Genomic DNA, 25,400 nt, shown 5'->3' on the forward strand with positions numbered 1-25,400 from the left:
TGTGCTGCTTGGCCAGGAAGTCTGGCCCCATTCACCACTCTGGGGCTTGACAGAGGGGAGACCAGAGTACAAAGGAGACCGGGGAGGCATCCCTGGAGGAAGGCAGTAAAGGACAGAAGGGAACAGTCCAGTAGTAGGTGGTCGTTAACAGCATGGGCCCCGTTCAAATCTGCCACTCCATCCCAACCAGGTGGTGGGTCAAAGGAACCTCGGTGTGCCCATTTCCTCACCTGTAAAACAGGAGTTTTACCCCCACAATTACCTGGAGGATTACATGAGTTCATGTTAACCACGGAGCACTCAGAACAATGTGCTTCGTGAGCAACTGTTTTAATACTTTGAGTGCTAAGAGCATGGAGTTTGGCAGCCCAAGTACTCCCTGCACCCTTCCCCGTCTGCAAATCATGGATAATGACCACCTCCCTACCCCAATTTATTTACCCCACAGGATTAAATGATCCATCTGGGAGCACACGGGAAGACAAAACTAGCTCTACAGAAATCTGAAAGATTAAAATGAATGTCTGACTCCGGTTCCCGTAGCACACTCAGCATTCCTAAGCCCAGAAGGGAGGCCGGAGCTACTCCCTTTGGCACCAGGTGGCCCCACTCCCCCTACAGCTAGTATGTGTGAAGCTCCAGAATGGTATAAGTGAACAAAGTCACCTCCCCAGGGTTGTCAAACGCACTAGTGAATCATCAAAAAAAGAAGGAATAGAGAACAGAAACTCGAGGCATGTGCTTCCCATGATTCAAAGTCTCCGGACATGCTTGCCAGCTGTGTGTGTGTGTTGTAGGTGGCAGGACAAAAGCATTCTCACTGGGATCACTGTCAGGACTCTGAGTGCCTCTCCCTGACAGAGCTTGCCCTGGTATCAGGACTGCATCTTGGAGCTTGGGGGCAGGCCCAGGAAATGGGGCACCCAGCACATAGCACCCACTTTGTGAGGGACTGCCTGGGTCCTCTCAGACCAGGTCTTCAGCCTTCCAGCAAGCTCAAGTCCACCAACGGCTCACAGCACAACTTCAGAGATGAGCAACACAGTACTGTAACCTTGGACTAACCCGCTCCACCCCTGCACCTCCTCTCCCACCCCTACCCCCACGTCTGGCCTTTCTTTCACACCCAGCCCCTCCCAGCTCCCATCTTCTGGTCATCTGCTTTCCTTGTTTTAGCTGATCCACTTCCTCTTGCCATCCAGGCCCTTCCCTCAGCTGTTGTCCTCCCTTCTTTTTCCTTCTTCCTCTACCCTTCAGCTCCTTCCTGTTCAAGGACACAAACACACGCACACAGTTTTTCAGACAATTCAGCCTTTATTTTTGAAAATAATTCTCTGGCTTCAACTTTCTTCCATGAACTGAGGTCAGGCCAGAAGCAAACACACATACATCGCTCTCCAACCTGCCATCCTCACCGCAATCAGAGCAGACAGGGGAATGCCCGGTGGACAGGGGAGGGAGGCAAGAGCTATCTTTCCACCTCACCCTGAGAGGGCCACCTGAGGCCTCAACCTTCAGAGAGGGGCCTGTGTCCCAAACCCCATGGGAAAAAGGACACAAGGAGCTAATCTGTCTTCCAGAAAGCCAGCATGAAACCTCCTACTAAAACAGGAAAGGGGTCAATTTTTAGAAAGGCCAGGAATCCAGGAACAGAGTCTGTTTCTTTGAGGCAGGATGAGGGAGGCATGTCCCAGCACACCAAGGCTTTCTCCCTACCACATTCTCCGCTCCTCCCACCCCAACTTCTGTGGATAAGCTGAGGAGAAGTCTGGCTTTCCCCTTCCACTTCTCATCTTAGAATCACACACTGCTAAGCTGCAAGGGAAGAAGAGCAGAGAGGAGGTCAGGATTAGGAGAGGGGCAGAAGAGAAACAGGGGTGGGCAGCAGTAAACCCTGAAAGCCCAAGAGCTCCACCCAGACTCTGATGATGACACCCCTTTGGTTAGTCTCACTCTGGCCACAGTTAAGTCCCCTTTGCAAAGAACCCAACAACCCCTTCAACTGGGGGAAGGTGGGAATGGGGAGCAGATACAGGAGGTGAGCCCACACCCTGGCTGGAAGAGGCAGGACAAGAGAAAGAGAGCTGGTCAAGACAGCTAAAGCTGCCCACCTCAGCAGATGCTCTGAGAAAAACTGGAACGTGGGAGTCTGTGGCCCCAACATGCCCAAGTCTCTCCCTGCCACACAGTGGCTTCCTGCTAATACCACCCAACATACCCCCACCAAGGTTCCCCTGATTTGACCCCCTTGAGAACAGGAGAATAACCCTCATCTCATCCTCTGTGCTCTCGAATGCCATTCAAAAAAAGAAAAAGAAAAAGAAAGAAAAGGTAAATGTACCCAAAAGAGACACACAGAGAAGATGATGCAGCCCAGGGGCTCGGTCTGTCTCAGCCCACCAAGCGGCGAGGAAGGAGCCCAGCAGGAGCAGGGCGGACAGGCGCAGCAGCTAATTCCAGCTCGGATCGTAGCCCTCCCAGGTCTGCGGGGGGGCCAGGTGAACACGGCGGCCCCGGAACAGGAAGCTGACGATGCCCCGGTAGCCGGCCCTGGGGACGCCAGACTTGAGGTCGTCCATGACACCCAGGGCTTTCGCAAAGGCCTTGAAGCTGTCCCTGCCGGTGTACTGCACACGCACCTCCCCCAGCTCGCTGCGTTCACTGGTCCTCACCTTCTCCACCTGCAGCAGGGGCGCCGCATAGACACGGGCCAGGAAAACACTGTCGTAGGTCTCCTGTCGCAGGTAGGACAGGTCCAGCTGGGTGAAGGGCACGAAGTGCTGGTTCAGCTTGATGAACTTGAGGTGCTGGTCAAAGAACTGCCCATGGCTGACCCCCTTGCGGCCAAAGGTCATCGTTCTGGAGATCTCGGGGCGCACGCAGGCCCGGCCCTGCCGCTGCTCCGGCCGGCGCATCCAATCATCCCAGAAGGCCCGTGGCCACTTGGGCTCCAGCTCGGCCCAGAGCTCGGCCAGCAGCAGCCAGCCAAGGCCCGGGAAGAAGTCGGTGCGGTAGAGCAGCTCGGGCTTGCCGGCGTCCACCATCTGCTCCTTGCCGTTGTCGTTCCAGGCCGACACGCACCAGAGGGACGGGTCGGCGCGCAGCAGCGGGTAGGTGGCCTGGAAGTACTCGAAGAAGTCCGGGGCCACCTCCAGGTCGTCCTCCACCACCACGGCGGCCGCGAACTGGAAGCTGCGGAACACCTGGCCCAGTGCCCAGCGGTAGTGGCGCGCGATCTTGTAGTAGCCCTGGAACTTGCGGTGGTCGGGGGGCACCGCGATGCTGCTCAGGTCCGGCTGCCGGATGTGCGTGATGGCGCTGCCGTACGAGGCGATGACCCGCGCGGTCTCCTCGTGCCCGCAGTCCTGGCTGACGATGATGGGGAAGAGCTCCGCCGACGGCCGGTAGTGCAGCAGCTTGTCCAGGCAGCGCCGCACCGTGCTGCGGTCACACGCGATGACCAGGATGGGGATCACGGCCGGCGCGGGGGACGCGGGCGGGCGTGGCGGCCCGGGCGGGGCAACCGAGGGCGCCCGCCACCGCCGGCTCCAGCGGGCATGGTGCTCACGGATCTGCTGCAGCAGCCCCCGCTGCCGCTCCAGCTCGGCCTCAGCGTCCTCGGCCAGGCGGATCACCTCACGTGTGAGGCCAGCTGGGTCGTCCTCGAGAGCGCTGTCCGAGGGCAGCCTGCCAGGCGCAGGGCGCGTCCAGAAGAAGAGCAGCAGCAGGGCGTTCCAGGCCACGAAGAGGACGGCACCCCACAGCACCAGCCCTGCGGACTGCTTCTTCAGCATCCTGGCCCCCGCAGGGGAGGCCGGCCGGGGTGGGGCCCGGGGCTGCCCGGGGCTGCCCGGGGCTCGCCTACTGCGGGGCTAGGAAGCAGCCATGCACCTGCGGAGAGGACACAGAAAACCAGCCTTCATCACAGAGGCACGGGGCGCGCTGGGTGGAGGGAGGCCGGGAGGCTGACCCAGAGCACCCTCAGAAAAGCACTGCCTATGGGACAGGACACCATACTCCCCCCACTCCGCAGTGAGTCCATGAGTCCTCAGAAAGCAATGTGGTGTGAAGGGGAAGTAGAGAGTGATGTTGCAGAGGAGGAAGCAAGAGAATCCTCCTTTCCCTGCCATACCTGACACCCTTCTGTCTTATCTTCCATTCAGAGTTCAGGGGCAGGGCTGGACGTGAGACCACCTGTCCCCCACTGCTCAAAGATTACTGCTTTTTTTTTTTTTTAAGGTTTTATTTATTCATTTGACAGAGATCACAAGTAGGCAGAGAGGCTGGCAGAGAGAGAGGAAGGGAAGCAGGCTCTCTGCTAAGCAGAGAGCCTGATGCAAGGCTCGATCCCAGAACCCTGGGATCATGACCTGAGCCAAAGGCAGAGGCTTTAACCCACTGAGCCACCCAGGCGCCCCAGATTACTGCTTTTAAAACTCTAATGTCAGCGGCACCTGGGTGGCTTAGTCAGTTGAGCGATGACCCTTGCTATCAGCTCTGGTCAAGATCTCAGGGTCCTGAGACAGAGCACACAGGGGCTCTGGGCTCAGCCGGGAGTCTGCTGCAGTTTCTCTCCCTCTGCCAGCTCACAAGACCATGTTTTTTTCCTCTCTCTCAAATAAATAAATAAATAAAACTTTTAAAAAATAAAAATAAAAACTCTAATATTGCACCTTTAAGATAAAGCTAGACCTTACCCAGTAAGGAAGCACTGGGGGCATTCTCACAAGGGTCAGGGGCAAAGCCAAGCTGCCCACCATCCATATGACTATTTAACCTTCAGTTGCAGGGATCAGCCAATGTGAATGGACTACAGAAGACAAAGGCAGAAGTTGCAAAGGAAGCAAGACTATCTTTATTTGTTGATACTATAAGAATATGCGTGGGAAACTCTAAGAGAATTAATGATAAAACAAATCCAGACAACTGAGGAATTGAGAAAAGTAGCAGGATATAAAAAGTAACCTGCACAAATCAATAGCCTTCATATCCACAAATAATAAACTCATTACAAGTCACAATGGCTGAGAAGACCCTATTTACAGCAGCCATAAAAATGATAAGCTATGTAAGAACAAACTTAACAAGAAATATTCAAAACCTCTATGAAAAAAACTATGGTTCTTGAAAGACACAAAAGAGGACTTACATATCCTTGTTCTTAGGACATTTCTGCATCCTCAGAAATCTCAATAAAAATACGGTTTTTGGGAGCCAAAGTGACACTAATGGGCACTGGGTGTTATATGCAATTAATGAATCCTGAACATTATATCAAGAATCAATGATGTAGCCATATGTTGGCTACCTGAAATTAAATTTTTTAAAAAATGAAAAAAATAAACATACAAGATCATCTAGGAAAATAATGAAGATGTGAAAGAGGGACTAGCCCTACCATCCACTAAAGTACTACATATTACAAATCTTCTATAAATAAAACTATGTGATATTAGTACACAAATAAACAGATCATCCAAAGGAATATAATTTCAACTACAGAAAATAGACACAAATTCACGTAGAAATCTGATAATATGATACAGGTGATATTTAAAATTACTAGGACAAAAAAATGGTTTTACTAGTTGTTATAACAACTATATAGCTATTTGGAAAGACAAAATTAGAGCTGTACAGAAGAATAACTTCCAAGTGGATTAGAGAACTAAATATAATAAATATAACTATGTAACTGCTAGAAGAAAATATGGGTCAATTCCTCTATAACCTGGGTACAGAGAAAGGCTTTCTAAGTTTGATTCAAAATCGAGAGGGAGTAATAAGTAAAAACACTTTTGCATGATATAAACACCATTAGCCAAGTTAAAAGACAAACTGGAGAGAATACTTGTAATATACATACAAATAAACTAGAGCGTATCATGCTTAGCGAAATAAGTCAAGCAGAGAAAGACAATTATCATATGATCTCCCTGATATGAGGAAGTGGTGATGCAACATGGGGGCTTAAGTGGGTAGGAGAAGAATAAATGAAACAAGATGGGATTGGGAGGGAGACAAACCATAAGTGACTCTTAATCTCACAAAACAAACTGAGGGTTGCTGGGGGGAGGGGGTTTGGGAGAAGAGGGTGGCATTATGGACATTGGGGAGGGTATGTGCTTTGGTGAGTGCTGTGAAGTGTGTAAACCTGTATTCACAGACCTGTACCCCTGGGGATAAAAATATATGTTTATAAAAAATAAAAAATTAATTTAAATAGAAAAAAAAAAAAAGCCAATACTCTAAGAGACAATGAACTTTTAAACTGAGGGGATAAAAAGCCAAAACACAAAAAGACACTGAAATGGGGCGCCTGGGTGGCTCAGTGGGTTAAGCCTCTGCCTTCGGCTCAGGTCATGATCTCAGGGTCCTGGGATCGAGCCCCGCGTCAGGCTCTCTGCTCGGCAGGGACCCTGCTTCTTCCCTCTCTCTCTGCCTGTCTCTCTGCCTACTTGTGATCTCTTTCTATCAAATAAATAAATAAAATATTAAAAAAAAAAGACACTGAAATGGTCCTTAGACATATTAAAAGATAATCAATTTCACTTACAATAAGAAAAAAGCAAACTGAACTATACTAAGATAAAATTTTCTCACTCATCAGATGCAAAAGTTCAAACAGTTGTCCTCTTAAGAGTGTCAAATGAAAAGCAGAAGTTCTTAATTTTAATGATATTCAATTATCAAGGGTTTCATCTTTTATGGATCATGCTTTTCACACTGTATCTAAGGAATCTTTGCCAAAATCACACATATCTTTCCCCTTTCAGGTTTTACATTTAGGTTTATAGTTCATTTTGAGTTAATTTTTGTATATGGGGTAAGGTATGAAACTAATGTCCTTTTACAGCAGGTTGGTAGTTTGTCAAATGCTAAACAGAGAGTTACCAAGTCCACTCTTAGACATATACTGAAGAGGAATAAAAACATACGTCCATGCAAAACTATCTGGAATGTTTATCACAGCTTTATTCAAAAATCACCACAAACTGGGAAAAACCCAATGCCCATCCACAGAGGAATATGGATAAACAAACTGGGCTTACCTATAAAGCGGAGTAATACTCAACGGCATAAACTACTGATATAACACATGGGTGAATCTCAAAATAATCTAGTGATATGTGAAAGATGGAAAGAAGAGCACATACACTGATTCCACATACATAAATCTCCAGAAAATACAATGTAACCTAGAGTGACAGAATGCAGAGTGGTTGCCTAGGCATGGAGGCGGTAAGGACAGTGAGGGGAGGTATTACAAAGGGACAGTTGGAAAGTTTGCTATTATCTTGACTGGGGTAACAGCTTCATGGGTGTATATATACTTACAGACTTATAATACTGTACATTTTAAATATGTGCCCTTTATGTCAATTGTACCTCAATAAAACTTTTTATTTAAAAAATGACATTATTTGGTCAAATTACAAAACTGAAATGTAGACAGTCAATTAAGTACCAATGCGGACTGACAAATAACCATACTGTGCTTATGGAAAATAAAATCCCACTTCTTAGCTAATTAGGAGTAAAGAGCCACGAAAGATGCAACTTCTCAAAAGGCTCAGAAAAAAAAGTATCATGTATACAGAGAGAGAGCAAATGTGGCAAAATGCTAATAGGTGAATCTGAGTAATGGAATGAGTTTCCTTACACCATTCTAATTCTTGATCTTTTTTGCAAATTGAAATTTCCAAGTAAAGTTTCTTAAAATCAACATGGGAATGTCGCCCACAGTTTTGACTAACTTTGTCCAATATAGCCCCAGTTAGGCACATCAGTAGGGGTAACTGAAGCAATCCATTTGTCCTGAACTCCTTAAACACCCATGGCACATACCTGCTGTCCGCCAAGCTCTGGGAAGGGACTGGGACACACATCTTACAAGAAAAAGGCATAGTCCTACCAGCCCTCTTACCCAACTAGAACCCACTACTTGAAAGATCTACCATACCATCCAGTTTCCAGACAGCTGACATTATTGACAAAGCAACTCTCTCCCTGGCCCTTCTACTTCTGGTCCCACTTTTCACACCCTAAAGCTTCAGGTATGTGCCCTCTTGTGCCCACTGCTCTGCCAGTTACCCTCTGCCTCACTGCCACCAAAATCTCAGGTTCCAGATCTCATATCTGCACTTCCGGACTCTTGGGCAGGCAGATCCAGGGTCAAAAGATCAAAGTGTTGATCCAGAAGGATCTCTAGAGGAACCTGGATTCGGTCTCCCTCCTGGGGAGACTCCTCCAGCATCTGCTAGCAGCACCACCACCTATCTTCCTTTGAGAAACCATCCACCCCGACAACTCCACAGCACCAGTCTTCCTCAGAAAACTCAAGTCCATTTCCACTTTACTGTGTCATTAAATTCCCGTGTTATCAATGCTCATACACAAATCAGAGTTTCCTAGGAGAGAGAGAGAATAGATTTGCAGTTTCTTTCTCACTCTGCCTCAGGATGTGGTCGTTGATAACCATTCTCTCTAATCTCCTCGTCAGGATTTCTTATCTCCCAAATTCCTGCCTCCTAACTGACTGGGCAGGAAAAGTCTTGAGATAAAGGGATGGCAGAAGGACAAAAGAGACTGACCCCCATATCCAAAGCTACTTCAAGGCTGGAGAAGCAGACCTGTCTCTGACTTACTGATGAACCATCTCAGACCAGGAAGCTCTTCAGACTGGTGGCAAAACCCCAGGGGACCACATCCTCTCTGCCCTGCAGATGACATGTAAAAGCCTTCACTCTCCTCCAGATATTAGAACTAGGTGGTCCATATCTACTTCCAGAAGCCCTGAAGCAGGCCCCCCACTCCCCCATACACCCATCCTTCTAAGCCACGCAGTTCAGAGCACTCTTGTCAGTCTCTCAGAGGACTGGACTCCAAGCACGTCTGTAACCATCAGGCATGGCCGGATGGCCCAAAGGAAACAGCTGTCCCAGTCCAGCCCAGGCCTCTACCTTAACGCTCAGGCCCTCATTCTCCAGACCATGACCACTTTTTGCTAAACTGTGTCACTGAACTTGCTCTTCTTTCTGCAGAGAACACAACATGTCTATTCCCAAGCCCCACTGCTTCTCTACACAGACTCATCCAGAGTCCCAGTGCCATTTCCCACTGCTTCCTCACACACTCTCTGGGACAGGATCCTCCTTTCTAAATGGAAGTTAATGAACGGTGTGTGTGTACACAAGCACCTGTGCTCTCCAGCGGATGGCTGTGTCTGAGGGATGATGAAGCCCCAAAGGCCAGCCAAGCCTTTGGCGGGCAAGCCAACCAGTTCATTGAGGACGTGCGGCTCTCATTCCTACCGTCAGGAGTAACAAGGGCAAGCCAAACAAATGCTTGGCACCATCCCACATTTTTTCACATCTCTGAAAACTCAATCTTCTCACCTCTAAGATAGAAATCATAATAGAATACATCACTGGACTGCTAAAAAGCCTGGGTGAGATATCTACATCAGGTGTTTAGAATAGTGCCCATCTGTGACATAGATGCTAGCCAGTCCTTCCTCTGTCCCCTCTCTAGCTGGCTCTCTATGCTCCACTCTACTAGATCCTTCTGGGCTACAAACACCTGAGCCTGCCTCAAGGCCTTCGCATGAGCCTGTATGCCTGGTGTCTTCTTCCCTCCCTCCTTCACTTGGTGTGCCCTCATGTCTCTGCCAGGGAAGAAGTCAGACAATGTGAAGTCTACCTCCCCTTCACCATCACTGACATCAGTGCAACTTCTTGCTCAAGATCTTTTAAATCCCCTGGGCTACAAGCTATTCAAGGACGGGGACCAGTTCCCCCAGTGCATCCAAGCTGTTGAGCTAGGATCCTTGACTTGAGATTTGCTAATGACCTAAAAAGTGACTTCTGTATGGATGCCACTCACCCACAATCCCTTAACTGCAATCCCCAAGCCCAGAAAGCACTGACAAAGAGAAGTTTCCTTCACTCATATGGCAGTAAAACCTTTGGTGAAATCTGATGTGATCTAATATAAGGCTATTTATAGTATTTATTATCCATTTAGTGTGACTATTTATATATTTGCCACAGAAGTCAAGATGCTGGATTATGGTGCGGTTCCACACTTTACACTACATCATAAATGCACCAGATTATCTTTTTAAAATCCAAAATAATTTTAAATTCTGAAACATATCCAGCTCCAAGCATTTCACAATTCTGAAAATCGAAGAGACAGTTACTCATTCATGCCAGTCCCTTGAACTCTCTTTGCTTATGCCATACTGCTTTAAGCCTGAACTTCTGATGTATGTAGCTCATCTACCTATCACTAATCTTGCTTCCCCCTAACCCTAAGCAACCTTCCCAACAACAACAGAGCACCCTTCTTTCTTAAAATGCACAGCTGGTCACACCACCAGTCTGCCGTAAAAAACCATCAGGGGCTAGCTACCACTGCCTACAGGATAAAACTCAACTTCATCATGACACACAAGCCTTCAGAAGAAATTAATTCAAACATCCTTTTTCAAGCTCACCTCCAACCACTAGCCTCTGAACCCCATTCTCTGCTGTCAGCAAGCTACTTGTTTCCCCTAATGAGTACACTTACTTACATGCTGCAGTCTTTGCTCTGGCTGTTCCTTCATCCTAAAACATCACCTGTGGACCCACACTGTGGGCACCTGCAAATCCTTTACAGCCCAGGTCAGCAAATCCTTCCACAGCACCACTGCCAGAGCTAGGCCTTCCCGCAACTACCCTCAAGCCACTCTCTCCCCTCCTCCTGTTTCTCCCCTCCACAGTGTAACAGAATCTGTGGCTGTGCTTATGTGGTTCTCACCTTATTCCTTAGGGGAAAAGCTCTATGACCCTTAACCCTATTACAGTGCTTGACGCACATTACGGAGTCCAAGTGGCTAGCTGGCAGACTGCTTGCATTATTAGCTAAATCGGGGAGAAAGAAGACCAAACCAGCAGCATGACAGTGCTTTTCCAAAGAAGATCATCACACATCCCATCCCACATGCTCTTCTTACAAGAACATAATGCCATTTCTCCCACTAGAGGTGGGGGATGCGAGGTCTGTGTTCCCTCTTTGATCTGTGGCTACGGAGGAAGTGACCATGCATGAATTGCAAAACCTGTCCACAAAAGGCAATGCAATTTCCACCTGTTGCTCCTGAGATGCATGCTCTTTGACTGCAGCCACAGAGGCTGGAAGCCCAAGCCACATGAACAGGACACCTACAGGTGTTCCAGCTCACGACCCTTAGCTCACAAGCTAAAGTTCTAGCCAACAGCAAGCACCAACCACTAGACATGGGAGGAGGGCTTTTGGATGATCCCAGCCCTGGCCACACTGGACTGCAACCACAGGAATGACCATGAGGAAGAACCACAAGCTAAGATAGGAATAAAATGCTTCTGCTGTTTCAGACCGTTAGGTTTTGAGGTGATATGTGATAGAGCAGTAAGTACCTGAAATAACGAGTAGGACAGAATCTAAGCACAGCACGTGCTCCTCCTGTCCTCTGGCTCAGAGCCCCAAGTCCAAAATCTGAGGGTTTGCCTCTACTGCTATTCCCTTCCTCATCAACAGCTATTATTGAACAATAAAAACATTTAATGTTCAACAGCAATCATTTACTCTCTCTCACAGTTTCAACAGGTCAGGAATTTGGACTGTGGGGCAGAGGGGAATGACCTGCTTCTGCTCCATGATGTCTGGGACCTCAGCTGAAGGCTGGAACGCTGGGGATGGGTGGAGGGGAACTCTCCCTCAAAGGCTTATTCAGGCACATGTCTGCAGGTTGATGTTAGCACGGTTAGATGAAGTTCTGGCTGCAACGCCCTGCACGTAGCCTCTTCACATGGCCTGGGTTTCCTTTGAACTTGATGGCTGGATTCCGAAGATGAGTGTCCCGAGAAAAAGTGTAAGCCAGGTGAAACTGTATCCTTTTTATAATCTAGCCTGGGATCACTTCTGTATTTTACTCATAAGTCAGAGGAATCGTTAAGTGTCTGCCCACACTCAAAGGGAGAAAAACCACAGATCCCACCACTCGTGGGGGGAGAACAATGTGCAATTGTAATAAAAAGTGGAATGGGATATTTATGGAGTGACCATTTGGGGAAAATATAATCTGCCACACCTTCCTTTACTAAAACAGAACGATAGTCCTTAACCCTGACATAAGCTCCTGATGTTCTGCAATTAATGACATTTGCCTGCAAGTCGCAGATTCAAACCTAGTTGTGATTTGCTAGTCTTTACACTCCTTTAGGGAAGTGACACAGCTGATCCACACCACCAAGTACAAAGACATCAGCACTGTGGTGGAAGATGAAGAGTGAGCATTTTTAGTGTGAACCCTCAGCCAAAACCCAGGAAGCTCTGAGGAGGTCCCACCAACTCCTGTGGGTCTCAGTTTCTTCCCCTGAAGGACTACCTAGAAGCTGTGATCCCTTTCCACCACCCTGATTCCATGGTATTCTGCAGCCAGCTCCCCCCTCTCTGGCAAAACTATTTTTTACACAGTAAGAGAACACCAAATAGTTGACTTCCCTTCATGAGCAATAATGGAGAAGTCATACTTAGCTTCAAAAAGTATGGGAGTTAAAGTAATATTGACAGGCTTTCCCTTCTACTTTTGTCTTACCAGGTTAAAATGCACTGCCTAAAAAACCTAAAGCACAGAATACACCTCAGATAATAGAGACCTAACTGAATTACTTTCTCGTTCATTATTAGACCTCTGCTAGACTCCTGAATCAAGTATCAGTCTCCATACTTTCACAAGGACGGAAGAAATGAAAAGGAGTCAGGGAAAATACACTAAATAATTCAAGAGCTTACAGAGTAAAACCTAGGAGGAAGGCACGCAGGTTATTCATCCTGAAAAAGAAGAGACTAAGAGGAAGCATGATGTTAGTGCAGCAAAAAGCCTGAAGGCCTGGGAAACCAGGTAACCTTGGGCAAGTCCCTTGACCCACTTGTGCCTTGGTTCACTTATTTGAACAAAAAAAGAATCGATTTGGATCTTCCGCAGGTTCCCTGGTTTCTGATGATGAAAAGGACAGCGACTATTTCCCCAATGTCCCAAACAGGAAGTGAGCTCAAGGTGTCACATATGGCACTGAGGTTAACCATGACTACAGTGCAGTCCGACTCTGACAACAGGACACAGGCAGGAATCCAGAAGAGCTCAACAGTCTCCCGCAATGGGGTCAGACGGGGGTGATTCACCATGGGAGGCAGACTGGGGGGATGTGAGCGTCTAGGAGAAAAGGCTCCGAGGTCTGAAAACTGTGACAAACGACAGAAAACAAAGCTGGTCCCTCAGCCAGCGATGACCTAAAGCAAAGAGTCATGAAACAGGCCTCAGGGGCAAGGGTTGACCGAGGTGGAGCCTCTCACCCTGGGTTCAACGGGTCAGTCCGAAAGCGGATCAGCGGGCCACACAGCCCCCCCACCCCGCTCCGCCTTCTGAGATGGGGCCCCGCACGGGTCCGGGACCCCGACCCCACACACGCTGGCTAACAGGTGGTGAAAGTTTTCTTTCCCGTCTACATATTTTTCACATGGAGTCACTCCTCCTCGCGGCTGAGGAGGAGGAACCCCAGTAGCCCGTGGAAGGACGCTGGGATGGGTCTGGGGAAAGGCCACCTCCCCTCCCCACTCCCCGCCTCCCCGGCCCCGCACCCACGGACGCCCCGCCAGCGCGTTTCACAACCGCCTCCCGCCCGCGGAGCCCGGCCGCGCTCTCCAGCAGCTGGAGGCCCGGGGTTCTGAAAACCGAGCGCGGAGTTCCCCTTCCCGGCTCGCGAGCGCCGCGCGGCCAAACCCGCGCCAGGCCGAGCCCTTCCCGCCGGGGCCGCCCGGGGCCGCGAAGCGCTCAGACAGCCGCCGCCTCCCGCGCCGGGACCCGAGCCTCGGAGCGCCCTCTCCGCTCCGCGGGGCCTCCTTCAGCCCGACCCCCGTCCCCTCCCCAGGGCCGGCCTCCCAGCCGACGGACGCCGGCGCTCTGGGCCCTACTCACCAGGTCCTCCCGACCTCCCGGCCCCGAAAGCGGCCGCCCCGGGGCGCGTTGCCGGCGCTCGCGCGGATGCCGGCGCTCCGCTCCCAGCCGGCCCTTCCTACTCGCGCCCGGCCAGCCCGCCAGCCGAGCAACGTGGCCCTTCCCCAGCGAGGGCGGGGCGGGGCGGGGAGGGCCGAGGGGCGGGGCCGGCTACCCTCGCCGGGGCCCCTGCGTCCCCGGCCCGCCCCTCGGCCCGACTGGGCCAACCCCGCCGGCCGGGCGTCCCAAGTTTCCGGGGTTCCGAACTTAGGGACGCGCGGTGCTGAAGCGGCTACAGTGCCCTTCCTGGCTCACGATCCCGACCCCACTCGCACACTCAACCCGTCCCGAGGAGTCTTTGGGAGCCTCGTCGCCCCCAGCCCCAGCGCCTGGAGCCCACAGAGGGGATGGGGTCAGTCCGGCCCCAGGTAGGCCTGGCAGCCAGACGGTGCGTCCACCAAAGTCCACCAAATCCAAGGCCGACGTCGTGCGGACAGCGCTCATCAACCCGCTAAAGTCTAGCTTCCGGGGGTGGGGGGGAGGAGCCGGGGCAACAGAGGGACCCCGGGGTGCGGGGATGTGAGAACAAGAACCAAGGTGCCAAAAAAGAAGCCAGAGAGGAAACACCTGCTGCCAGAAGCAGAAGGGGGGGGGCAATTGTTTTCTTCTTTCTTTCTTTTTTAATACTTTGTTTTTTTTTCTTTCGAGGTGGGGAATGAGAGCTGTTCACTCTGAGTACAGGAGCAGAGGACAGACCTGTCCCAGGGATAAGAACCATGAGACCTAAGGAATACAGGACTTCATCTCAGGATTTTGTGGAAGCCCTGTGAAAGGGGCTGAGGGATCCCTGGAAAAGCCCCGATGTCTGTATCTGATCCTGGGACTGAGGGTGGGGCACTGAGAGCTCCTGGCTACTCACGCACACCCAGTCTAGGGCCAGCCCCACCAAGTGATGGGGCTCCAGGCCCTTCCCCAATCCACTTCCCTCCTGTGTTCCACACCGCACACCGCTGGCAGGAACTTAGCAGTGTGGGGTTATTGACTGCTTTCGCTCACTAACGTGTTTCTACATGAAACCAGGAATTATGAAGGGTTCCAGACCCCCCCCCAAAAAAGGGCAGAGTATGCCCTAAAGCCCCCACCCCCACCAGGGGCTAAGGCCTCAGTTGCACAGAGGCCTCCACATGCAGAACTTTCCCAACAGCTCTGCAGAGTGTGCATTATCATCGCATTCTACAGAAGGGGGGCCAACTCTATCCAAGGCAGTGTGAATTTCAGGTTAAGTGCCAACTGGCTGAAGGTCACAAGACCTAGTGAGGGGCATGGCCAGGTTTTAGACCCAGGCATTCCTGCACTCATTCCTTCCTCTTACACACCCTTGAGTGAAAATACACCGAGATGGCTGTGTGTCCAGCATGACAGGTGCACACTGGGGCAGCAAGGAAATTATGGAAGAAGCACCTGGAGCCTAGCTCTGAAGGGGCAGAGTGAAAGGAGCTGACACCTCACTGAGACTGTACTATGTGTGTCTTCAAGGTTTCCAGCTGAGCTGACTTTATGGACCATGGTCTCATGGACTCATATGCTAGCCAATAGCCACTGCGTCTGCACATCTGCCCTCTCTTTATGCTTTCCTTATGAAGGGAGTTGGGGGATGCAGGAGGCCTACACACTCACACTCCACATCAAAGTAAGAAGGAAAACCGTGATTTCTAAAAGTGTAAAGAGATGGGAAATACTAGTTTGTAGATCCAAGATATGAGAAGCTAAAATCACTCTCCAGGAAAAGGACATAGTAGGATGCTGAAAAATGGGGCAGACCAGCCCACGAGATGTCACATTCCCACTCTAATAATCCTCCTCTATCCAAGGCAGTTCAATGAGGACAAGAATGGGGAACTGCTTGTGCATGAGAACTAACACCCAATGACTACTTTGTTGAAATTCCAAGGCTTACAGGAAGATCTAAAGGTAGAAATTCCCCAGCTACAAAAGGACTGTCCCAAGCAGAAAGAGCCTGGTTAGAGAACAGGTTTGGGCTGAATTCTTGGACGGAAACAAAAGAAAACACTTGGTCTAGGAGGCAAGAAGCCAGGGTGACATGTGCCACATTGACCTGGGAAAAGAGGCCCAGGGCTTTTGATGGAGATTTCATGAGGAGGTGTTATGGGCTGAGGGGGAAGGGGAAGAAGGGCAGAAACAAGGAACTAGGTGCCTGAATTCTGGGAATGAAACCGAAACTGGAGTATGCCAAAACGGAAAAAATAGGAAGATCTGATCATAAGATAAGAGAGAATTTAGAAGCGAAAATACTGTATCCTGTCCACCCCCACTACCTCCAAAAGAGGACTGGAGACATACGGAGAAGGACATGAAAATTGTTCCAATCGCCTTCCCATAAACCATACCCAAGATACCCTGAAATTTTTTACGACTTAAAAAGAATTCATGATCTGAACTTAAGGCAGATCTCGGCTAGAAACTATCAGAAGAAGTAAAATCAAAGTTTTAAATCAGCGCTGTGTCTAATTTTCCCTCTCCCATTCTCCCAACATCGACACTCCCCTTGGAGACCCAGAAACACAGATCATCAAGATCAAAGAAAAGAGAAAAGATTAATAAAAGGACCAGTGAGCAAAGTTTATGAAATGAGACTTTTGGTTAACTACATACAATTCCTTTTGTGTGACACAATGGTATAAATAAATTCAGTTAAAACACATTCACAACTTTTGATTAAGTCTACCACTGCTCCTGGCTAAGTGGTCTGAGATCCTGTACCCCTGTGAGAAGGCCGTGAGATCCTGTACCCCTGTGAGATAGTCTTGAGAAGACTATCTTGAGACAGGGTCAGGCAGAGCACAGGACTAGCACTTTCAGTGAAAAATGACAGGGGAGAGGAATTCTGGTTCAATCTAGGGAGGAAATGTCTTACCAGAGAGGCTGCTGACAGGGCACTAAATTTCCCTCCCTGAAGGTTTGCAGCAGGATCCAGATGGTCCTTATTAGGTAAGATGCTGTAGAAGCAGCCCAGCACTGGGCAGGCAATTACAGTATCTGCTTCTCGACACTGAGGCAAGTCCTTTGTGCTCAGAGTTTCTGTAGCTTCCCCTTACCTACTGAATTAGGGAAATAATCCCTGCTCTCTCTTCCTTACAACAGCGTGATGACAGAAAAGTGACCCAACTGGACATTTCATGTAACAAAAGCGCCATATATATACAGCACAACTCTGTACACTCGCAGGAGAGCTTAGGTTGGGCTTAAGATGAGGGCTGCAAAAGGATCCTGGGACCAGAAAGCCCTTGCAAGGACTGGCACTAGGAATGTGGTGGGCCAAGCTGGGGCAGGTGACTTGCCACCCTGAAATCTAGACCTTCTAAAGTAGAGCCCCGGCCTGAAAGGTACTGCTCCAAGCCAGCCTCAGACCAGAGAAGAAACAGCTCACCACTGGGGAAAGGCAGGCAAGAAAGGAAGGAGGGGGAAAAAGCAGCTAAGTCATAAATAACGTGATTTTCAGCTTGCAAATGATCTTAGTTATTACACCAACCCCAATGAATATGAGCTCCAGGTGTTACACAGCTACTGAGAGGCAGAGATGCTAGAAGCCAAGCCTTCTGCCCCATGCCCCCAGGCCACCATACCCTACCACCTATCAAAATTGCCAACATATCTCCTTTCTGTTTGTTGTAACTGAGAAAAGCAGGTATCTCGGCATAAGTAAACTGGGGTTCAAGGAAGGAGTAGGAAGGAGGTGAGACGGTTAACTATGAACTGGTCTGTGGGAACAGCCTGCAAAAACAGAAAGGACTAAGAGATGGAAGTCCAAAAACACTGTCATCTTCAAGAGCAGGAGAGAATACCAGGATATGGCACAGGAAGAAAGGCCCAGAATTTACTCCAAGAAATGGAGCTCCACCTCCTAACCACACACTTGGCCCTCTTTAATCTGCTACCCCAAGAGGCATACTTATCACAAGTGTAGAGAGCCCTAAGGACCAGAATCCCCAACCTAAGCTCTCCTAGGACCTGTGCACTTTTTCCACCACTTGATGATCCCAGGTATTGTTTAACAGCAACAAGATGAGACACATTCAGGGCAGGCTTCTAATTGAGGACATCCAAGGCTTTTGCCAATACACTAATTCAATAAAAGAACAGAACTCCTCATTCAGAGTTTTTTTGTATGTACCAATTACACAAGCATTATCAAGCAATGTCAACAGCACTGTTTTCCACACACATGGCCCTGGACACTTTTCAAGATCTATCCCCCATTTGCTCCCTGTGACAACCTGTGAGGAAGCTCTAAAGCTAGGTACCCCTGTCTTACAGGTGAACAGAACATGACAGATCTTAACCGACATTCCTAGGGTTACACACTAAGAAAGTCAGAGCTAGAACAAAAATTCAACTGATCTTAAACCTGTGTTCTGTTTTTCTGTGGTCTGCATAAGGTTTCATGGCCTAAATCTGAAGAGAGACAATTTAGGAAGTTATCCAGACCATCGTCTAACCTCCCCCAAGGCAGTTCCACTCAGTCAGTTCCCCCAAAACACGGCAGCCTGCCTCGGCCTAAGTAACCCACCCTAGAGTCTTATTTAGCCCAACATGTGTTGACTCGGTGTTGGTCCTTATATATAGTCTAACCCAGCCTCTCCTCAGAAGCTGAAAATTCTCTTCATGTTCTCCTAGGCCTAACCTCTCAAATGCCACCGCACAAAACATCTTACAACGTACTCCTCCTACCTGGGTCCTCCTACCTGGGTAGAGAGGCCGGGAACAAGTCTAAGAGAGTGAAACAGAGGTAAAGCTTCCTGTGTATCCATTGCAGTAAGGGTTCTCATCAGGCACTTCCTAAATGGCAGCATCCCCAGACTGGCCCCACTCAACATTTTCTGCCTAAGAGCAGCAAGACACCCAGTGGGAAGTGAGACAGGAACCTTACCTTTCTTCTCTTCTCTCAGCTGCTCCCCTGGAGACCATCAAACCCCCTTCCGGCACTCCATTTCCAAAACTCAGAGTCCCAAATCAAATACACCAAAGTGCAGCTTCTTTCCCCTTATCCAGGTCTAAAGTCCATGGCTGAGTGGACTCTGAGGGGGAGGAGTCTGGGGGGGGAAGGGGTAAGTCCAGGCCCCTCCCCCCCCACGGCAGGGTTCAGTGTCCCTCCCAGGGGTCTGTTACATTCCTTCATTCAGCTGGCTTATTCCGCCCAGAGGCTGGTGTGGGGCAGATTCCGGGTTCTATCCCATATCTTGCTCAGGGAAGGTAAGTCATCCACTGTGAGGACCGGCCGGTTTGTCTTCTGCTGGGGTTCATGAGGCCATAGAACCGGCATGGCCAGAAGGCTGGTGTCAGTGTTAACCTGTGGAATATTTAAACATTACGACACTTTCTATCCTATGCTGTACCCCAACGGATGCTTAAGGCCCCTTACCTAGACTGGATTCCTCTACCATCAATGGAGGCTGTCTTCTAAGACACATGGAAAAGAACATCCCTCTTCCTTCTCCCTCTTGTCCTGTTACTGCCACACACTAATCTCCTCCAGCTCCCAAGCTTAGGGGGTTCAGTGTTTTAATCGCCCGGTCAGCGCTCCTAGAATGAACTCAACCCACTCCAGACCCCAACACAGGCCCCTTCCGCATACATTCTCTGCTCCTTTCCCTTCGGCCTCGCCTCGCCCTCGGCTCCCAAAACTGTGGCAGGGCTGGGATTCCTGATCTCGAACTCCCTCCCCGGGCCGCGGAGAGCGCTCTGAGAGAAGAGAGGCCCGAGTCCGGCCAGCAGCAGCCGCCCCGAGCTCCAGTTTCTCAGCTGGGAAGCCCACCCCGGTCGCCCCCTCTCTTCTAAGTTTATTCTCACACACACAAACCCCGTCGCCCCCTCCCTTCTACATTTATTCCTAAACACACATACACACACACACGCGCGCACACATCCGTCCTTCCTGTAGGGGCGTGGCGTTCACATGACCCCCCCCCCCTCCATGAGTTTAACTCCTCCCAACCGACTCCTCCGCACCCCATTCTCCGCGCTCACCCGGGAAGGGAGTGACACGGAGACCCTCCCTAGACTCTGACCCCCACCCCTCACCCCGCACCCCCTACCGCCCGGACGACCCTCGCCCAGGCGGCTCTGGGTCGTTACCTGGATCCCGCCCGCCTGGTCTCAGCAGGAAGCCGTGGCCCTCCCAGGTCGGAGTCCAGGCCCCAAGCTGGGTCCCGACAGGCGGCCCAGAGCCCCACCCCCTCGACCCCCGGCGGCCGGGCCCTCCCCTCGCGCTCCTTCCCCCCTCCCACCATCCCCCGCAGCCACTTCCGCCCGTGCTCCGGAAGTGAGTCCGCGGCAACGTCCACCTCCCTTCGTCCCGCCTCATTCTTCCTCCGCACCCCGCTCCCTCCCCCCCGCCCGTCACCACCGCCACCACGGGAGCGCGGGTCTGCACTGTTCCCAAGACCGGAGACGAGGTGTGGGCCGACCGGGTCTGGAAGAGAACTGAGCGTGGAGCGAGAGTACAAGAAGTGGCGGGGCAGAGAGTACGGCGGCGAGCGGGAGCGCGCGTCACCGGGCGACGCGCGGCGGGAAGCGCGCATGCGCCGCGGCGCCCCGCCGGGTCGCGGGTGTGGACGCTCCGCGGGCGGGGCGGGTGGGACCTGGGCAAGGATGGGGGAGGGTCGCCTTGGCCCCTGGCCCTGCTCGGGTCGCCTAGCAACCGCCCGCTGCCCGGGTGGTGCGGTAGGCCGGGGCGGCTCGGCTGTCCGGCTTCGGGTCCCGCCTGCCGGGCGCGGTTCGGGAAGCTGCGAGGCCCGAGTTAACCGTGCCTGCGCCGGCAGCTTCGGAGCGGCACCCGCGGGAAGTGTCGCTCTGCGCGTCGCTTTTTCCTAGCTGCTTCTGTCGCCCCGGCAGGACGTTTCCTTGGGTCAGAAAAGAGACAGAAAATGGTAAGAGTGCTCTAAAATGAATGCCCCCCCCCGGCCCCGCGCCCTCAGTGCGCGTTGTACACGCTCTGCGAAGCACTTTGCAAGTATTAATAACTGCGGTATTAATTGTATTACTTGGTCACCACCACCACCCGCGAACAGTGGGGAGTCAGCCTGCGGTTACGGGACTGGAGAGCGGTAGAGGCGGTCTCCGACCTCCCAGCCTGTAACACGACCCCGCGCTGCGGCTGCCGCCTTCCGCCTGACACCTCTCTCGGAAGAAACCTGTCGCTTCTGCAGGGGGCTTGCAAGTCCCAAAATGGCCCTGGTTGCTTTTTTTTTCTTCTTTCTTTCTTTTTGTCCTAAATGTATTGTTCTGACTCGCTCAACTTGAATCAGTAATAGTAGAGGAGCTACTACTAATTTTTGGAGTTCATGTGTCATCCCCTAAGGACATGTCCTAGAGTCTTGCCAAGACAGAATGGATTGGCAGCCTCTGTTTTTACCTCCTCTCTGAAAACTCTAGCCTGGGCTTCAGTCTTCTGGCCTGCCTTGTGAGATGTTATGATTTATAAGGATTGTGTAGGTTTGCTCTTCATTTCATTCCTGGATCAAAGTTCCTAAAACCCTTGAAACTTCCTAAGAGGTAAGAGCACTAGGTGCATCTTCTGTTCTAATGTTTGGTCACTGAGGGCGGTTCCATTGGTTCCAAGCTCTTCATCTGGCTGTTCATCCGTATCCTTTTTTAATATCCTTTAATAAATTGTTGAGTGTAAGTAAGTGTTTTCCTGAGTTCTGTGAGCTGCTCTGGCAAATAAGTCCAAGAGAAGGAGGTCCTGGGAACTGCCAATGTGTAGCCAGGTCAGGCAGAAGTTGTGGGTAACTTGGGGACCTGCTACATGTCATTGGTGTCTGAAGTGTGGTCAGTCTCAAATGGACTGTGGGGTCCAATTTAACTAGTTAAATTGTAGGACAACCAGCTGGTGTCACAGAAAATTGCTAGGTGGGGGGGAGTAAACCCCACATATTTGGTGTCAGAAATTATCAGAAGTGAAGAGTTCTATAAAAAAGGAAAGAAGACATGGAAGGAAAGTCTGGGTTTTTCTAGTACAGGCATTGGTCTGACTTGCTAGACTCCAAGCTGAATCTAAGAGGAGCTGTAACTAATTTTTGGAGTTCACTTGTTCTAGAATATGGCCAGGACTGGGGATGGATTTGCAGCCCTCGTTTTTTTCCGTTTTTGAAAACTGGAACCTGGGCTCCAGTCTTCTGGCATATCTTCTGTTCCTGTGATTTCTCCAGATTGCTAGCAGTGACTAACACATATTTTCAGTACTGGAAGTGTAATAATTGCTGAGTCAGGAGTCTTGAAATGATTTATTTGGAAAGATGTCATATTAGAAACATTCTTTAAACAGAACTTACATTGCTGTTACACTCAAACATAACAGGTTCACAAATAAGTTCTTTCTCCAACTCAAACCTACTGCATCCAGCTGTCCTTCTCATGTGAATTAACAGCAACTCCACTTCATTTATTTAGGCCCAAATCTTAAGACCCATCCTCATACACTCCTCTCACATCCTCTACCCAATTGGGAAATTTTGTTGACTATGCATTCAAACTATATCTAGTATACAACACCTCAGCATCCCCACAGCATCCTGCATCTGTCACCCAATCAGGTCTCTGCTGTACAACCCCTCCTCCAAAAGCCTAATCTCCATACAACAGCCAGAGGGATCCTGGCATTGGTTTCCCAGTTCACTTGGAGTGAAAAGCCAAACTCCTTACAGAGCCCAACACCTAGTAGCTGCCCTGCTTCTCTATGACCTGCTCTCCCTCTGCTTAGTCTGACTCGGCCACACTGCCTTCATTGGTTTTCCTTGAGCCCACTTCAGGAACTTGGCACTGGCGGCTGCCTCCGCTTAGAAAGCTCTTCCAGATATTTGCCTGACTCACCCCTCACCTCTTTTCAGACGTTTTATCAAATGTCAGCTCAGTGAGGCCTTCCCTGATCACCCTGTAACCCTCCTCCTCACTCAGCAGTGCCAGTCTGTCTTCATCAGCTCCGGTTTCTCCGTAGCACTCACTTATCAACCGACATATTTATTATGCTTACTGCTTATTGTCCGTCTGCCCCTGCTGCCATATAAATTCCATGAGGGGGGCCGTATTTGGCTATTTGATTTCTTGCTGTCTCCCAAGTGCCTAGCCCTTAGTTGGTGCTCAACAAATATTTGTGGAATAAAGGAAATAATAAATGAACTGGACGAACTACTTTCATGATAGAGTATTCCCACCCTGGCCTTTCCCACCAGTAGGTACATGATACAGTATATTTTGCATTATGATTTTTTTTCTCACCGTACCATAGATGCTCTTCACATTTCTAAATATTCATAATAATGCTTGTTAAAGATACTTAGATTTTTTGCATGCTTGTTCTAATTAGTCAAATGATACAGAGTAGCATCAAGAAAAAATTATCTTCTTCTAATTCCACCCTGTTGAACAGGACCACTTTTAAATTTAGTGGATACATTTCCAAATATTTGCTAGACACACATATAAACACATAACAAGTACAGATTTCATAGTTCAGAGACAGGTAATACCAGAATTGTAACTTTATTTTCTGTAACTCAAGTCACTTTTAATTCTAGGCCTTATTACCTCTGATGGCAGAAAAACTAAATCTAGTTAATTCAGGGAAAATGCTGGCACTTCATGATTTATTTGTTAATGATCAGCTACAGTTTAATTCCAGTGAATTCAGAATTTATTAATACCTTTTCTTCTATCTTTTTATTTTCACATAATTACCCAGTTTTTAAAATTATTATAAAAGAAATGGACATTCATTGCAGAAAGACAGTAAACCATAAATAAGCAAAATGAAAAGATTAAAACATCCAGAAATAATCAAATTTTTAAAAAACACCCAGTGATAGTCAATCTTAAAATCTTATATCTTAATCTAATCAAACCTTTAAAAAAAAAACCAGATTTTATTTAGTTATCTCTCAGAAAGAGAGGGAGAGAGAGCATAAGCAGGGGAAGCTGCAGGTACAAAGAGAAGCAGGCTCCCCTGCCAAGCAAGGAGCCCAATGTGGGGCTCCATCCCAGGACCTGGGAATCATGATCTGACCCAAAGGCAGAGGCTTAACTGACTGAGCCATCCAGGTGTCCCAAGTGGAACCTGTTTTTATGTCACTTCTGTGAATTGCCTACTTTTATCTTTTACAGTCATGTTACTCATTTGCTAGGACTCTTTATAGACTATAAAATACTGTTATTTAGGTTGTAAATATTTTCCCAGATTGTTATTTGCCTTTTAAGTCTGTCTCTGGCTCATTTGACATTGCAGGTTTCAGCAGCTCTTAGGCCAGAAGTCTGGTCTTGCTGCCCATGCTCTGCCTTCAGAATAAATTAATGCTTAGGAGTAGACTAGAGACTTTTGTGTCTGTTTTTGCCCATGTGATATAAGGAGTAAATAAGAAGACATGACCATAATCTCCAAAGAAAAGGCCACAGAGTCCCCAGATGAAGAAGGAGGCGTTTGGGGGACAATTTATGTTTTCTGGAGAGCATTGATACCCAAGTGCCATCCTAGATTTTTGGAAATCTCAATTTTAAATGATCTGTTATTCCTATTAGTTATCCCTATCCATACACACATAATTATCACACAATTATTCTTCTGTGTCAGGTGATGATAGTCCTGACCATGGGCATGTTCTGACTTTGTCTTCTCTTTGGCCTGGTCAGTATTCTTTCCTAAAACACCGTCGTCCTAAATGTCTTTCCTCCTAAATGTCTGATGCATTAGTCACCACATCGTTCTCTGAACTCTGCTCCCTTCAGCAAATCCAGCGGGTGAGGGCAGACTTTTCGGAAACACTGAAGATAGATCTCCACCAATCCCTTTTTCATGTTCCTTGTGGCAAAAAAAAAAAAAAAAAAAAAGGAGGGCCGGAGTTTCACTGCCAGTACAGGACTGAAGAGGATGTGACAAGCTCAAACATCACCCTAGTTAAGTGTAAAGCTGGACTTCTTACAGACACTAGGATTCCTTATCCTAGTAAAACCCAGGATATTAAGCAGAGACTTGAGATGAAGGTTAGGTAGCAGTTGGGAGGCCGCTGGAGATTGCAGTTCAGTCACGGGATGAAAGCTACTTAAGTACACTTGGAATCCTAGTGCTTTCTTCATTTCATTTCACAGTGAAGGATGCACTGATCATATCTGCACTGTACCTGGTCTTTCCTTACTAAATTGTATTGTTATTTTAATTATTTTAATTTTGAGCATCTCTCCCCAAACAGACAATGAATTTCTTCACTTGATCTTAGCCAAAAGGCCGAGAAGCGATGACAATGAATTTCTTTGGGGCAGAGACCTGTTTCCCTTAAAACACTCATATATTTCTGTATTTGGTTAATTCAGT

The 25,400-nt window shown here is 49.2% G+C and overlaps 2 protein-coding genes across 6 annotated transcripts in view; both read right to left on the bottom strand.

Annotated features, from left to right (window-relative positions):
- Positions 1–1,294: 1,294 nt before the first annotated feature.
- MGAT1 (alpha-1,3-mannosyl-glycoprotein 2-beta-N-acetylglucosaminyltransferase) lies at positions 1,295–20,596 on the bottom strand. Of its 5 annotated transcripts, none has more exons than XM_032335215.1 (3): positions 20,509–20,596; positions 18,972–19,391; positions 1,295–3,891 (listed from the first exon to the last, which is right to left on the bottom strand). In XM_032335215.1, exon 3 carries the CDS (start codon positions 3,792–3,794, stop codon positions 2,451–2,453), a length of 1,344 nt encoding a protein of 447 aa, XP_032191106.1. In that variant the 5' UTR covers positions 3,795–3,891; positions 18,972–19,391; positions 20,509–20,596; the 3' UTR covers positions 1,295–2,450. The 5 variants fall into 5 exon arrangements, with proteins under 5 accessions (XP_032191106.1, XP_032191102.1, XP_032191104.1 ...); XM_032335211.1 differs by lacking the exon at positions 20,509–20,596 and adding an exon at positions 20,177–20,266; XM_032335213.1 differs by lacking the exon at positions 20,509–20,596 and adding an exon at positions 19,464–20,122.
- Positions 20,597–24,163: 3,567 nt separating this feature from the next.
- Positions 24,164–25,400, bottom strand: part of ZFP62 (ZFP62 zinc finger protein) — a 48,788-nt gene continuing 47,551 nt past the window's right edge. Inside the window, exon 4 of the mRNA XM_032335209.1 lies at positions 24,164–24,890. The gene's annotated coding sequence lies outside the window, so the exon portion shown is untranslated. The remainder of the gene's footprint in view (positions 24,891–25,400) is intronic.

Source organism: Mustela erminea, chromosome 3 (assembly GCF_009829155.1).
Source record: "Mustela erminea isolate mMusErm1 chromosome 3, mMusErm1.Pri, whole genome shotgun sequence".
Taxonomy (NCBI): Eukaryota; Metazoa; Chordata; class Mammalia; order Carnivora; family Mustelidae; genus Mustela; species Mustela erminea.

Excerpts from the sequence above, each read along its gene's own strand:
- MGAT1 (XM_032335215.1), bottom strand. The coding sequence starts at position 3,794 with ATGCTGAAGAAGCAGTCCGCAGGGCTGGTGCTGTGGGGTGCCGTCCTC.